This window comes from Mangifera indica, chromosome 4 (assembly GCF_011075055.1).
Source record: "Mangifera indica cultivar Alphonso chromosome 4, CATAS_Mindica_2.1, whole genome shotgun sequence".
NCBI lineage: Eukaryota > Viridiplantae > Streptophyta > Magnoliopsida > Sapindales > Anacardiaceae > Mangifera > Mangifera indica.
In genome coordinates this window covers 16,415,240-16,430,761 of record NC_058140.1, presented here as the reverse complement: position 1 = coordinate 16,430,761, position 15,522 = coordinate 16,415,240, and the positions used below count along the sequence as shown (strand labels likewise).

General features: G+C 34.6%; 2 protein-coding genes across 2 annotated transcripts; one reads left to right on the top strand and one right to left on the bottom strand.

The window, feature by feature from the left end:
• The first annotated feature begins 6,787 nt into the window (after positions 1-6,787).
• Positions 6,788-13,574, top strand: LOC123212823 (leucine-rich repeat receptor protein kinase HPCA1-like). Its single transcript, XM_044632032.1, has 19 exons — positions 6,788-7,514; positions 8,031-8,151; positions 8,243-8,314; positions 8,477-8,551; positions 8,647-8,718; positions 8,832-8,993; positions 9,091-9,165; positions 9,274-9,345; positions 9,443-9,514; positions 9,628-9,696; positions 9,779-9,853; positions 10,263-10,334; positions 10,461-10,598; positions 10,770-11,251; positions 11,341-11,493; positions 11,575-11,711; positions 11,841-12,060; positions 12,415-12,650; positions 12,914-13,574. Exons 1-19 carry the CDS (start codon positions 7,433-7,435, stop codon positions 13,391-13,393), a joined length of 2,865 nt encoding a protein of 954 aa, XP_044487967.1. The 5' UTR covers positions 6,788-7,432; the 3' UTR covers positions 13,394-13,574.
• Positions 13,575-13,958: 384 nt separating this feature from the next.
• LOC123212759 (probable methyltransferase At1g29790) lies at positions 13,959-15,311 on the bottom strand. The gene has a single exon (XM_044631946.1). The coding sequence runs from the start codon at positions 15,309-15,311 to the stop codon at positions 13,959-13,961; it is 1,353 nt and encodes a 450-aa protein (XP_044487881.1).
• Positions 15,312-15,522: the final 211 nt, after the last annotated feature.

The following is a 15,522-nucleotide window of genomic DNA, read 5'->3' as shown; positions in this document are numbered from 1 at the left end:
GAAATTGGCTGCCGAATGGATCGGCAGTCTGCCGTGGGAACGGAATTTCCCACGGCAGGACGAATTTTCCCACGGCAGCGTCCTTTGCAAGTCTAGTTGGGGGGTAAAGTGGATTTTTTAAAACCTTGGGGAGCCGGAACACTCATTTCAAAAGAGGGGGTTTTATGGATATTGTTCTGTTTCCAGGCACCCACATTAATTACATGCCAGTTTCCTGAAAAAGCAAATACTTTTTGACTTTTTTTTTTTTCTCTTTTCCAGCAGCTCAACATTAATTGCATGCCACATTAATTGCATGCCAGTTTCCTGAAAAAGCAAAATAATTATGCGTACAAAATCTTTATTTAAGTCCGATTAGGACCTAATAAATCATTAAAGAACTTTTACGAGGGGTTAAATTGCGAATTTTCTTATTCACGGTTTCCGATCGTGTAGTTTTCGAATTTTATATCTGTTTTCGAATTTTGGTGCTTTTTGACACAATTTACGATGTAACGACGTTATTTCAACTTAATATTTTGATATTTTTATTTATAGGATATATCAAATCGATTTTTTCAATTTTTTAAATGATTTTTCGGTTAGCGACATTCATAAGTATTTCAATTGATAGAGTTCGAATTTTAGCTCTGTTTTTCCGAATTTTACCATTTCAGGATATATCGAATCGTATTTTCATGATCTCTGAACGATTTTTCAATTATCGTCATTTTAAGGTATTTCAGCGTATAGAATTCGAATTTCAGTTACGTTTTTTGAATTTCACCATTTTAGGATATATCGATTCGTATTTTGACGATTTCCGAATGATTTTTCGAGTATGGTCACTTTAAGGTATTTCAACGTATAAAATTCGAATTTCAGTTCCGTTTTTCCGAATTTCACCATCTTAGGATATATGAATTCGTACTTTCATGAGTTTCGAACGATTTTTTGATTATCGTAACTTTAAGGTATTTCAACGTATAGAATTCGAATTTCAACTCCATTTTTTCGAATTTCACCATTTCAGGATATATCGAATCGTATTTTCATGATCTCCGAACGATTTTTCAATTATTGTCACTTTAAGGTATTTCAGCGTATAGAATTCGAATTTCAGTTACGTTTTTTCAAATTTCATCATTTTAGGATATATCGATTCGTATTTTGACGATTTCCGAATGATTTTCTGAGTATGGTCACTTTAAGGTGTTTCAACGTATAGAATTCGATTTCCAGTTCCGTTTTTCAAATTTTACCAATTTAGGATATATCGATTCGTATTTTCAAGATTTTTGAACTATTTTTCGATTATCGTGCCTTTTATGTATTTCAACGTATAGAATTCGCTTTTCATTTCCGTTTTTTCGAATTTCACTATTTTAGGATGTATAGATTCATATTTTCAAAATTTTCGAACAATTTTCTGATTATCGTCACTTCAAGGTATTTCAACCTACACAATTTGAATTTCAGTTTCGTTTTTTCTATTTTTCGTCATTTCATGATAACTTTTTAGATTGTTAACATTCTACGACAGTTGAACGTATAGAACTCGAATTTCAGTTCTTATTTGTTAAGTTTTGTCATTTCCTTTTTAATTATTTGGTATTTCTCATCTTTTTATGTTTTTTTCACTAATACATTTGTTTACATATTTATTTTTATGAATGTCTAACAAATTTTATGTGATTGTTACAGGATATTTCTCGCAAAAGAAGACGGGTTGACACAGAGCTGCGCATTCCCGACGAGTCCAGACACTTCCGGGCAGATGCGATATCTCGTGCACAGCGTACTGCATTATCCCAGATTTCTTCTACATTGACCCCTCGACAGCTGCGACTATTTGAGAGGACATGTTTCGGGTCCTTCCTTCGTTTACCCGAAACCAAATTCTGTGGGATATTGATGTATATATTTAGCGTTATTCCTATGTTTAGATGTATATATTTATTGTATGTGCATATGTGTATGATATACTTTATTTGTGGTTATATATGAATGTGTATCGTATTTGATTTCATTTTTTAAATAATCTTATCATGAAAAAACAATAAAAACGTATGATTACTCAAACATTTACATAATTGAAACAATTAGAGAAAATAAAATAATACTGAAATAAAGTAACACTAAATTTATTACATCAAATGACAATACAATTACACATTTAAAACAATAATAAAAATATATCGGTTACATAAACCTGAAGTACAACAATGAAGAATCATATAAAAAATAAAATTGAGTATAAGCATGTCAAGATCTCGTTCGAAAATCTGGAAAATACAAGTCCATATCTCGTAAAACGATAAAATTCAAAAAAATGAAATTGAAATTCGAATTGTAAAAGTTGAAAAACCCTAGAATGACAACAATCGAAAAATCCTTCAGAAATCTGAAAAATACGAGTCGATATCTCATAAAACGGTGAAATCCGAAAAAACGAAACTGAAATTTAAATTCTAAAAGTTGAAAAACCCTAGAATGGTAACAAACAGAAAATCCTTCGGAAATCTGAAAAATACGAGTCGATATCTCGTCAAACGGTGAAATCTGAAAAAACGGAACTGAAATTCAAATTCTAAAAGTTGAAAAACCCTAAAATGGCAACAAACGGAAAATCCTTCAGAAATCTGAAAAATACGAGTCGATATCTCGTCAAACGGTGAAATTCGAAAAAACTAAACTAAAATTCGAATTCTAAAAGTTAAAAAACCCTAGAATGACAACAATCGAAAAATCCTTCAGAAATCTGAAAAATATGAGTCGATATCTCGTAAAACGGTGAAATCTGAAAAAACGAAACTGAAATTCGAATTCTAAAAGTTGAAAAACCCTAGAATGGCAACAAACGAAAAATCCTTCGAAAATCTAAAAAATACGAGTCGATATCTCGTAAAACGATGAAATCCGAAAAAACGAAACTGAAATTCGAATTGTCAAAGTTGAAAAACCCTAGAATGGCAACAAACGGAAAATCCTTCAGAAATCTGAAAAATACGAATCGATATATCGTAAAATGGTGAAATTCGAAAAAACGGAACTGAAATTCCAATTCTAAAAGTTGAAAAATGGAAATGCCTTTACAATGTAAAATATCCAAAAACCCCTCATATTTATCTAAAATTATTTTAACCCCCATAATGAGTGAGGGGAGTTATATAAATGAAGAGAAGAGTAATTTTGACATTTTAGAAAAAGCTTGAAATAAATAAATAAATATCAAAATGCCTTTATAATATAAAATATCCAAAAACCTCTCATATTTATCTAAAATTACATTAAAACCCCATAGTAAGTGGGAGAGTTATATAAATATGAGGGGAAGGGTAGTTTTGGTATTAAAAAAAGTTATAGGCATTTTTTTTTGAAACAGTGATTTTGGGCATTTTGGCTTGAAAATAGTGATTTTGGGTATTTTTGCTTAATGGGGGGGCATTTTGGCGATTTTCTAAAATTTCCCTTATATTAATCTCCTTAAAGGGATAAAAGTATCATTACATCCCAATCCCAGTCACCCTTATTTAGAATCTTTCTTCATTTTAGATACCGTCGAGGCTCAATTCATATTCGAGTCAGTTAAGCAAGAGTTGATGAGTTGTTAGGTTGCTGGTTTATATGTAGATTCTTCTATTAATCTATGAGTTTATATATCCAGAGAATAAACAAGAATCAGCAACAGTCACCTCCCAGCTAACTCAATAATAATATACCAGGCTTGCAGATAATGTTATGGAATTCATAAATGAAGTTTTCAGAGCAGACTCTTGTGGGTTTCAAGCGGCCTGGAAAGACGTAAAACCGATCTCTTGAATAGAAATGATAAGATTTGTCATATTTTATCCAGGATATTTTGATAATAATTTTTTATATAATATTTATGACAAATATAATGATACATAATTCTGAGAAATTAATATTAGAATGCTAGGACAAAAAATTATTACATATATATCTTGCAAAGATTTTACCTGAAGTTTGGGAATATTGACTTACCCTTTTCTACATAGCGAACAGGTCAGTGCAGCCGGCATGCTGAGGCCAGATATTTGGAGCTTAATCTTCACTAGGAAATCATGGAGACCAGGCGGCTTTTCTGACTAGTAAAAGAAAGAAATTTAAAATTTACGTCAAAAAGTTAAGAGGCCTGCTTGAGTTTCTCAATATCAAACTTAAAAATGCTTTGATTTCGATGATCACCACCTTTCTTGCGCATCTGGGTGGTGGAACTGAAGTTAGAGCTAGCTTAAATGTTTTAGCATTCAATTTTTATAAAGGAACTGGGTCCTCTTCCGAATTTCAGGTTCTCTTCTGTTCGTATCTCTTTATTAAAGAGATATATCTTTTCCATCTCAATTGTCAGATTCTGAATGCGTCTCTCTAATTTGAAGAGGATATCATATTCTTCAACACTGTTATGAATTTCAAGTATTTCAACTTTAACTTCAACACAGAGAAAATTGACAGTCACACAACAGAAAGATGAGATTTTATTTATGATTATGTGATGATACTTGTGAGATAATTTCTCCTTCAGTTATAGGTACGTCTTTGCTTTTTTTAGCACGGGATCTCTATCAAGCGCTTAAAATAGTTTTCACTTTGATAATTAGACAGTCTTTCCGTGATTGCAATGTGATGCCTACAAAGTGATTTGTGATTTATTATCTTAGAATTAAATAATTTTAAATTAAAAATAAAATTATATTAAGATTAAAATATATGATATTAATAAACAATAATATATTTATAATTTAATTATGAAACTTTTAATTCTAAATTTAGGGCTCAATTATTAATCCAGCATACATAAAGTATGGTCAAAAGTAAAGGGCAAAGGACAATTTTCTACCCAAGTTTTAACTCAATCTCAAAAGCATATCCACGACAGATGAAAAATTCAAACATCCATCTATGAGTTAACTGCTATTATAATTTTCAGTGAAAAGTAATAGTAAAATCGTCATTTTACCACTAAACCTTAATTTTTTAAAAATTAATATCATCCCCCCCAAGATTTTAAAAACTAACTTTTACCTTTATTTTTAAAGTTTAAAAAGTTTAAATTTCACCTCTATGGTTTGTTTAGATTCTTCGACCACCACTATTCTGGTCATTGGTCAACGCTTTTTACTCATCTTTCAGATCTAGCGATGAAGGACAACTATCCAACCACCACGAAGGACGATGACTGTCATTGTCGCATCTGGAAGGATGATGCTTTGTCTCGTCATCGAGACACGACCACACTTTATTGTCGTTCGTCATACCGTTGTCCATATGCGATGAAACATCATCTTTTATTGTGTCTTTCAAATGTGACAATGACAATGGTTGTCCTTCGTGGTGGTTGGGTGATTGTCTTTGCTGTCAAATTTGAAGGATGGGTAAAAAGCATTGACCAATGGTTGGAATGGTGGTGGTCAAAGAAGTGAAATAAACTCTAAGGGTAAAATCTAAACTTTTTAAACTTTGAGAATAAGGTAAAATGTTAATTTTTAAAATTTAAGGAAAAATGATATTAACTTTTAAAAATTTAAGGTTTAATGGTGAAATAATGATTTTGCCCTCGCTTCTAACTGAAAATTATAACGACAATTAACTTATGGGTGAATGTTTGAGTTTTTAATCTATCGTGAATATGTTTTTAAGATTGAATTAAAACTTGGGTGGGAAATAATCTTTTGGCCCAAAAGTAAAAGGGCCTCTCTACACCCAAACAAGAGAAGAAGGGCAAAAATATAACATATTATATTATAGGCCAAAAGACTTATTCCCACCTAAGGTTTATTGAAAACTTAAAGTGATACCCACTAACTTTCAAAAGCCTAAACACTTACCCATTAGCAACTTTTTATCAAAAATCTCAGTTAAAATTAAAAGTAAAATTATCATTTAACAAAAAAATTTAAAAAGACTAAACTTTTTATAACTTTTTCCCCTTTAATTTTAAAATCTCACAATTTTCCCCTAAATTTTCCTTCAAAGTTTGAAATCTCACAATTTCCCCCTAGTTTTTTCTCCTCCAACAACTCACTCTTCCTAGCCATCAACTGACCTTCCCTCTTTCTTCTCCCTAGCCGATCGACAATCCTTGTACTAATTTTGCCTTCGTTGGAGACGACATCTTCGTCTCAGACGAAGACTTTTCTTCTTCATCTGAGATGAGATGAAGGTCTTCTTCTCTTATAAAGAGATGAAGGCCTTTGTCTACTTCTGAAACAGAGATGATGATCTCTGTCTCTGATGAAGGATGGAAGGAGGCGACCGATCGAGGGAGAAGAAGAAGGGAAGGTCGGTCAACAGGCTAGGAAGAAATTGTCATCGAAGAAAAAAAAATCTAAGAAAAATAATTACTTTTCAAATTTCGAAGAAAATTATAAAAAAAAATTAAAAGATTTTTGAATTAAGGAGAAAAATTATGATAAATGTTTTTTTTATTTTTTTATTAAATAATAATTTTACCTTAATTTTAATTGAGATTTTTAATAAAAAAATTATCCATGAATGGATATCTAAATTTTTAAAAATGAGTAGATACCTGTTCAAGTTTTTAATAAACAGTTGGTGGGAATAATCTTTTAGCCTATATTATATCATGGAGAGTAAATCCTGTACAGATAAATAATCGAGATTACATAGTTGTTGATGATGTGTTTACATTTTGGAGTACATAAAATATGATCTTTACATCAGAGGAAAAGACAATTAGATTGAGACAAATCCCAGTGCAAACCTTTTCAACATTCAAAAAGATTTCTCGGATACCTATCATTAAGATTAGGTATGGAAACCTTTTCATCTGGAATTATTTTCCACCTATTTTTAATTAAAAACCCTTAAATTATTGCCTCAAACAGTTGCTTGTTTGTTCATGTTAAAATTCAACACGTTGAATGATTCCTAATGAATACTTGAAAATTTTTCCAACCGCACAACCACAAGCCAAGTCATAAATTTTTTTTCCGCTGGTCTGATAATTATCGAAATAATAAACCACCAAATGCTTCTCACCAATACTCTGTTCATACATTTAATGCAACCCAGTTGTTAGACTGCGTCAATTCAGACCAGATTTTTAGTTATTATAATATATTTTGATTTTTTGGTTGGCCATGGACCAATGTAAGACAACTCCAGTTCATTTTCTTGAACGTTTACTTGGTGTTTTTAAGTTAAAAAATAGATTATTGACTTTGTAACCTCCAACGTGCAAGCGATCTTCTGTATTTCTTCCGGGATGAGACAAAGCTTTGGTTGCCAATTAATATGAACCAACATGCTTTATAACTCTGTTTTGTCAAATTTGTGGCTTTCCATCAGCTGTTTTAGAGAATTATATCATATGGGTTTTGTGTTTTCTGCAAGTTTAGAAACTGAGAGGACAAGAAAAGTTGTAAAGCTTCTTCAAGTTTGAAGCTTGTATTTATTTGTTTCTTCAGAAATGGGTCTAAAATTTCAAGTGTTTGTGCTGTGTCTTTCAATCCAATTTTTAATCATAGCAGCAACAACTAACTCAGATGATGGTAAGTTTTGCATTGTTGATTTGTAATGAAAGGATCTTTCATGCTTGTGAGGTTTTAGCTTAGTTTTGGTGAAAAATCAAGATTCAATAACTTTAAATGAAGCATCAATTGTAGGGTTTTGGAGATAATTTTTTGTTTACAGTTGATAGTTACTTCTGCCTGTTGTGTTATTAACTGCAAAATGATATTGAATTTTCAATCTGACCTTTTGGCAGAATTACTTATGCTCGTAGTTTGAGTTATTAGAGTACTATCTAGGTCTAGGAAATACTTGGAATGGACCAGTAAAGAGAATCAGCTTATCCTTCATTTTCTTTTGAATTTTGTTGGTACGACGGCACTTTAGAGTTTTGAGCAGCTGTTCTAGGAAATATTGCTTACATTGCAATAATACTTAATTTCAGGGCTAAGACTGGTGTTAAAATAATCTGTAAATCCTACTTCTTTCTCAAATTATAAGATTTTGGTGCTGACCAGATAAACATTATTTCTTTTGTTTTATGGATTTTGATACAGCTGCTGCTCTATCGTCTCTCAAGGATATCTGGCAGAATTTTCCACCTAATTGGAAGGGCTCAGATCCTTGTGGTGGAAATTGGGATGGAATTCAGTGCAGCAAGTCTCGTGTGATTTCTATGTAAAGTTTTTAGCAAGCTTTTTTGCATGCTGAATATTTACAAATAAGTTGCTTCTTCGGCCTTTTAAAGCTAAACCACTCTTTCTTTCAGAACATTATCAGGCATTGGATTGTCGGGTACTCTATCCGGAGACATAACAACTTTATCAGAATTACAAACTCTGTATGTCTTTTAAAGTTACTGATAATGTGAATGGAGAATTCTACATCTCTTTTTATCTTTTCATTTCGTATAAGTCAGCACCTTCATTTGACTGTTATGTCTTCGTTGGAAAATTTTTTTCCTTCATACCTGTCTTTATTTGATTATGAACTCTTCATGCAGGGATTTATCCTACAACCAGGATCTGACCGGACCCCTTCCATCAACAATCGGGAATTTGAAGAAGCTAACAAACTTGTAAGGACATAAATTCTTCTCAAACCATTAGCTGATAGGAACTTCTTTGGTTAGAATCCTCATGAAAAATACATTGTGTTTGTTTTGCTTGCCAGAATCTTGGTAGGTTGCGGTTTTTCTGGGCCAATTCCCAACTCAATTGGATCTCTATCCAAGCTTGTCTTTCTGTAAGACACTTCACTTATACTATCACAAGTGTTAATTATATGTTTTACTTGAGGCATCTAATGTCTGAATATCTCATCATAGGTTTATAGCTTACAAGCTCTTCTGTACGCAGATCTCTAAATTCTAATAGTTTTAGTGGACCAATTCCGCCTACTATCGGTAACCTGGCCGAACTTTATTGGCTTGATCTCGCTGATAACAAACTTACTGGGACAGTCCCAGTCTCTAGTGGAAATTCACCTGGCCTGGATATGCTAGTTGGTACCAAGCACTTGTATGTCATATGCGTTTGATACTTTAGTTCCTTTCACAAACTATGGTCTTGTTTTCTTTGCTTTATTTTAGTCTAACATCCTCTCCATCAATGACAGTCATTTTGGAATGAATCAACTGTCAGGCACCATCCCGGAACAACTTTTCAGCTCAAACATGTCTCTGTTACATGTGTAAGTTTACTGGAGTTTCTAATGATATGTGTGGAGTAACCATTGCAAGTACTGCTTTCAGTTAATATTTCTTTTCTTTACATTTAACTTTTCTCCACCTTGTGCCAGGCTATTTGACAGCAACAACCTCAATGGTAGTCTTCCTACATCCCTTGGACTTGTGCAAACTCTGGAGGTGGTGTGAGTATCTGCATCTTACTTTCAAAGGAAATAATAGATTTGCAACACTGAGGTCCTCTGAAATTTCTTCTGATGAATTTTTCGGTCCTGATTACAGACGCTTTGATAGAAATCAATTGAGTGGATCTGTTCCTGCAAACCTCAACAATCTTTCAAATATTAATGAGCTGTAAGCCGACAAAAAAGCCTTGACAAATAAGCTTTGATACTTGTTTCTGGGAAGGCATCATCCTCTTACACAAAAACCTTTACAATTTTAGTGTTTGTTGATAAAATTTTCAGGTTTTTGTCCAACAATAGACTGACTGGTCCCATGCCTAACCTTTCTGGCTTGAATGCCCTCAGCTACTTGTAAGTAGAGAAGGTTAATTAGCTCTATTGATTTTTTTCACCTCATTTGATCTCAATTTTAATTCTATGTTTTGATCTGCAGGGACATGAGTAATAACAGTTTTGATTCATCCACTTTTCCTACATGGCTTTTGACAATGCAATTGTTAACAACATTGTATGTCTCTCTGTTCTTTCTTCTCCATCTCTTACTCTCTTACCAATGACGCAGTACAGAGATGTAATTTTCAAGTGACAGTGGATTAGTTGCATCATTCTGGTTCCCGAGTAACACTTTTATCACTGTTCTTTTTATCAAGGCCATTCATTTTGTTAATGATACTCACTGCTTTCTTCTTTCAGAACATTAGCATATTAGATTGCAGATGCACATTGATCTGAATATACTCTAGAAAAATATCCCACTTTCTAGGCTGTATTAGTAGTCTTCATTTAATGACTATCTTTCTTATTATCTTTTAGAAAGAAATCTTGTGGAACTTCTCTCCCCCTGTACTCTGTGTGTTTGGTCTTATGAAATTTTCAGTCACATGAGAAGGACAATAACCAACTACTTTGTGTGGCAGAACGATGGACAGTACTCAACTGCAAGGTGAAGTTCCTACTGAATTTTTCAGCCTTCCCTCTTTACAGACAGTGTAAGTATAGGCTTCAATTTCAAGTAGTGGACATTACTTGCTATAAAAAATTACAACTGAAGCAGAAAATTAGTGAAACTCCCCAAGCAATGGCAAAAATTTCTAATTTTATTGACGATGTGACAGGGTAATGAGAAACAACCAGCTTAATGGCACCTTGAACATTGGCAGCAGCCACAGCACCCAGCTGGAATTAATTGATTTAACAGGAAATCAAATTGATAGTTTCACGGAAACAACAGGAGCAGAAAATGTTGAGTTCATGTAAAGCTTAATTCTTCAATTCTCTTAGAATTGTTCTCCAATCGTTTGCTTTAAAATGTGTGACTGATAACTTCTTGGGCTTTATAGACCCTGGATAAGAATTCAAGGTACTTCCAAAAAGAAGAAAAATGTTTTCTTTCACTTAGTGGGCTTTTTTACTGATTTATGCAGACTTGCAAGTAACCCGATTTGTGAGGAGTCAGGTGCAACAAGAGATTACTGCTCACCCGACCAAGAGAATTCCAACTATTCAACACCATACAACAATTGTATTTCCAGTCCCTGCCCTTCAGATCAGATTTCTAGCCCCAACTGTCACTGTGCTCACCCATATAAAGGAACTCTAGTCTTCAGAGCTCTCTCCTTTTCAGGCTTGAATAACTACACTTACTTTACAAGTCTTGTGGAATCTATGATACGAGCATTCCAGTCTTATCAACTTCCTGTGGATTCAATTTCTTTGAGTAACCCACACTGGGATTCAAATGAGTACCTCAATTTGAATCTCCAAGTATTTCCTCCATCTGGTGAGGATAGTTTCAATCTAACAGGAATTTATAGTCTTGGATTTGTCCTTAGCAACCAGACTTACAAACCTCCAAGTGATTTTGGACCATACTATTTTATTGCTGGGCAGTATCAGCACTTTGCTGGTAAGTCTGCTATTCTCATAGAACTAAATGATTAGTTGGAGTATGCCTTTTTGATATTGATGCAAGTGTATTTATGTGTCATCTTTCAGGAGAATCGGGATCAAATAAGTCGACAAACATTGGCATTATCATTGGAGCAGCAGCTGGTGGTTGTGTCCTTCTGTTACTATTAATCTTTGCTGGGGTTTATGCACAGCGTCAAAAGAAGATAGCACAAAAAGCATACGAACAGAACCCTTTTGGTACCATAGGATTTTATCTACACTTAATATTCGTCAGTTTATGAATTGTCATAAGTATTTATGTTGTACAAATCCATGCAGGACACTGGGAGCAAAACAAGAGCAGTGGTAGTATTCCTCAACTGAAAGCCGCAAGATGCTTCTCCTTTGAAGAGGTCAACAAATGCACAAATCATTTTTCAGAAACCAACAGCATCGGATCTGGCGGTTATGGAAAGGTTTGATTCTCTTTTGCCCCTTTGATCCCCTTCCTCACCACTTTCCATGGTTGGTTCATTGCTCATTCAGCACAACATGTTGATTAATTTACTCATTCACAGATATTTATTTTGTCAACATTTTTGCAGGTTTATAGAGGAACTCTTCCCACTGGAGAACTGGTTGCCATTAAACGAGCTCGACAAGGATCTATGCAAGGTGGACATGAATTCAAAACAGAGATTGAACTTCTATCTAGAGTGCATCATAAAAATCTTGTTGGCCTTTATGGATTCTGCTTTGAACAAGGTGAACAAATGCTAATATATGAGTACATTCCAAATGGTTCTCTGAGTGATACTTTATCAGGTATTCCCCTCCTTCTCTTTACCTTCTTCACCACTGCAAGAATTCCTGTACACTTTGATTCTTCAATTGATTACTTACTATTTCATGAGACTACAGTTTTCAGCATCCATAATTTAAAATATTCTGTCTCCATAAAAAAAAACAATAGTGAAACATAGTGAATATCATCAAGCTAGCTTGTAAAAACAATGGATACTATAGAGCTGACAAATTATTCTTTTCAAGCTCTGAAGCATACTGAGCTACCCCTTCAATGGATCAGAACTTCTATTATTGAAAAAAGGAAAATTATTTGCTGGTTATATTACGCTTTGTCTAATCACTTCTGAAAAAAATTGCATCCTATATTTGCAGGAAAGACTGGAATCAAAATGGATTGGTTAAGAAGACTTAAAATAACACTTGGAGCAGCCAGAGGCCTAGCCTATCTGCATGAGCTTGCGAACCCTCCAATCATACACAGGGATATCAAATCAACAAACATATTACTAGATGATTGCTTAAATGCAAAGGTTGCTGATTTTGGTCTTTCTAGAGCTATGATTGAGACTGGGAAGGATCATGTCTCTACTCAAGTTAAGGGGACGATAGTAAGTAATTTTAAGTATACACGTGCTCTAGTATGTATATCTTTTCATTCCCCCCAACCACACCCCTCCCCTTTTTTGGTCATCTTTGCTGCCAAAATTACGGAAGCTGCTTAATCTGCATTATTTTAGTGAAACAAGTGTGCAACTTGATATCACTAAGAATGTTTAGTTTAATAAATTTATGTGAAACCCTGTAAAGTTCACTGAATATTCTAAACCAATGCTATATATCCTCAGTATGGATTCTTCTTTTTTGTGTGCAGGGTTACTTGGATCCTGAATATTACATGACACAACAGTTGACTGAAAAGAGTGATGTTTATAGCTTTGGAGTGCTGATGTTGGAGCTAATAACTGCAAGAAGGCCAATAGAGCGAGGCAAGTACATTGTGAGAGAGATAAAGACTGCAATTGATAAGAAAAAAGATCTGTATAACCTATATGAACTTCTTGACCCAACCATTGGTTTGGGTACAACACTGAAAGGTTTTGGAAAGTATGTGGACGTGGCAATGAGCTGTGTTCAAGAATCAGGAGCTGATAGGCCTACAATGAGTGAAGTGGTGAAGGAGATTGAGAATATTTTGCAGATTGCTGGTCTAAATCCGAAAGCAGAATCAGCATCCACATCAGCAAGTTATGACAATGCAAGTAAAGATTCTTTAAAGCACCCTTACGACAATGTTGATGAGGCTTTCGATTACAGTGGTAGCTTTCCGTCTTCAAATGTAAAGCCTCATTGAGTATCACTTAAGTTTTGAATGTTGAACTTGGTAAGAAATAGATATTCCCATGTTTGGTATTTGCCGTGGGTAGAGGATGCAAATTGGTTTGGATGAACACTGTTGTTTGTACTAATGACTAGAAATGCAGCTTGTGATCTTTCATTGTGAATATAGGACAGAAAAACTGTTTACAAGAAAAGCATTCATCTGGTATAGGCTCTTTTTGATTAAATTGATTGTATTCTAATATTGTAATAGAATGCCTCGCTTTGGTTTTAATTTAAACAAAGTTTTCTGGTTTGAAGAAAAGGAAAATACAATATTACCATTTTTCTTTTCCTAAATTAAAATGAATCAAATCTTCCAACAGTAGTCTTCCAACATGTCGTTTTTTTTATCATAATCATTCAATTTCTTTGTTTCTTAATTCCTAGGAGAACAAGGAACTGATATGTGATGTCATTTTCTTAATGAACTATATAATAAATCATACAAAAACCAGTAAAGATGTTTATAGAATCCTCTTGCCTTTGTTATATAAAATAGTTTTAATCTAGCACAAAATGGTATATAAATGTATACATCAGCTCATTGGTTTCTCCAGCAGAGCTGAAAAGTACCATTCATTCTTGTCAATTCCCCGATCAAGCTTCATACCAGTATTCCATCTGAGTTTCCTGAATCCAATCCTATTGAACATTGGAACATAAGTTTCGTTTAGCTGTGATCCAAAGCAGAAGAAGTGGTCAAGCCAGAAAAGCCCTCCTGGCCTCAGCACTCTATAGATGTCAAAGAGTGTGAACTGAAGCATGGCATCTGGGATCCAGTTGCTTAGGACGTGCATCGAATGTACTATATCCAGTGTGTTTTCAAAGAAAGGAAGCCTCTGGAAAACACTAACATGCATTGGTATCAACCCTCTTGAAGCAATAAAGCTGTTGAATGGACCATCAAAATTCATTGAAGTTGTGACAACTGTCACATTCCTCTCCCTCATTCTAGCAGCAAATGTGCCGGATCCTCCTCCTATATCAAGTCCAATTCGGATTGTCCTTCGAGGTTTCGTGTTCAGAACTTGATCAATGCCATAATCCAGGCCTCTGTCAAAGAGCCATCTATTCTTCTCTCTGCCCTGCAGGTCAAAGCAATCTTTGCAATCAAAGACACCTGGCGCATTGTTTCGGTCAATGAGGCACTGGTAGCTTTTGCAGGTGTAAGGATCCCAAATGATGCTGGTGTCTGGTGCTTTTGCCCATAGACTTTCTGGAAATGGCGTCGGCTCAACATAATTGACAGGGGACTTAGGATGGCATCTCCTACGAGGCAATGGTTCACAGCCTTTAAGCAAAAGCCTCTGTGCAAAAACATCATCTACAGGACACTCCCCGCCAATCTCATATGTCATATACTGAACCAACTCCTCTTGAAACTTAAAGCAGCCTGCCCCAACCGGCGAGTTTACTTCATCCAATCCTGTTGTTGGAGACTTCCCTAAGGGAAGCTTGTGAGGACCTAATGCAGCCCTCAGTTCATTAGGCAATCTGACAATTAAGTCAGCATTGAACTTCCCACCAGACACACCCGCTACCTTCTGAGTCGAATGTTCCTGTTCTCTTGTAAGCTCAATCAACAAGGCCTCTACAAGCAGATTAGTAGACTTGAGCTGCTGCTGCAACTCAACAATGAAGGAATGACTAGCTGCAAGCTCCAATTTAGTAGAGTTGAGCTCCTGCAAGAGAATGGAAGAGCCCCAAAGAGGGAGAGAAAAGTGGTTGCTGTACCCAGTTAACTTCCAGTTTAAAGAAGGGCCACTGAAGATGTATATAGTGAGAAGATTTGTAAAAATAACAAGCAAAAGAATCTTGAGTTTATACTTGTTGTGAGGCTGCTGTTTTGCTTGCTTTTTAGCATAATCGTCATGAGCTCCATTTCCCATATTGTGCTCAACAAAGAGACTGAAATGAATGGAGGAAGTCTGAAGGTTATAAAGTGAATGATAAGAGAAGAAAGAAGCAGAAGTTCATGTTCAAAAGGGACTTCGGCCATTGTTATTCGCCGCTTTGGACGTTCAAGAACTTTATTACAGAACATGCAAAGGAATACAATGTCAACTTTGCACGCTCTTCGGATCTTGACTCATCTCATTG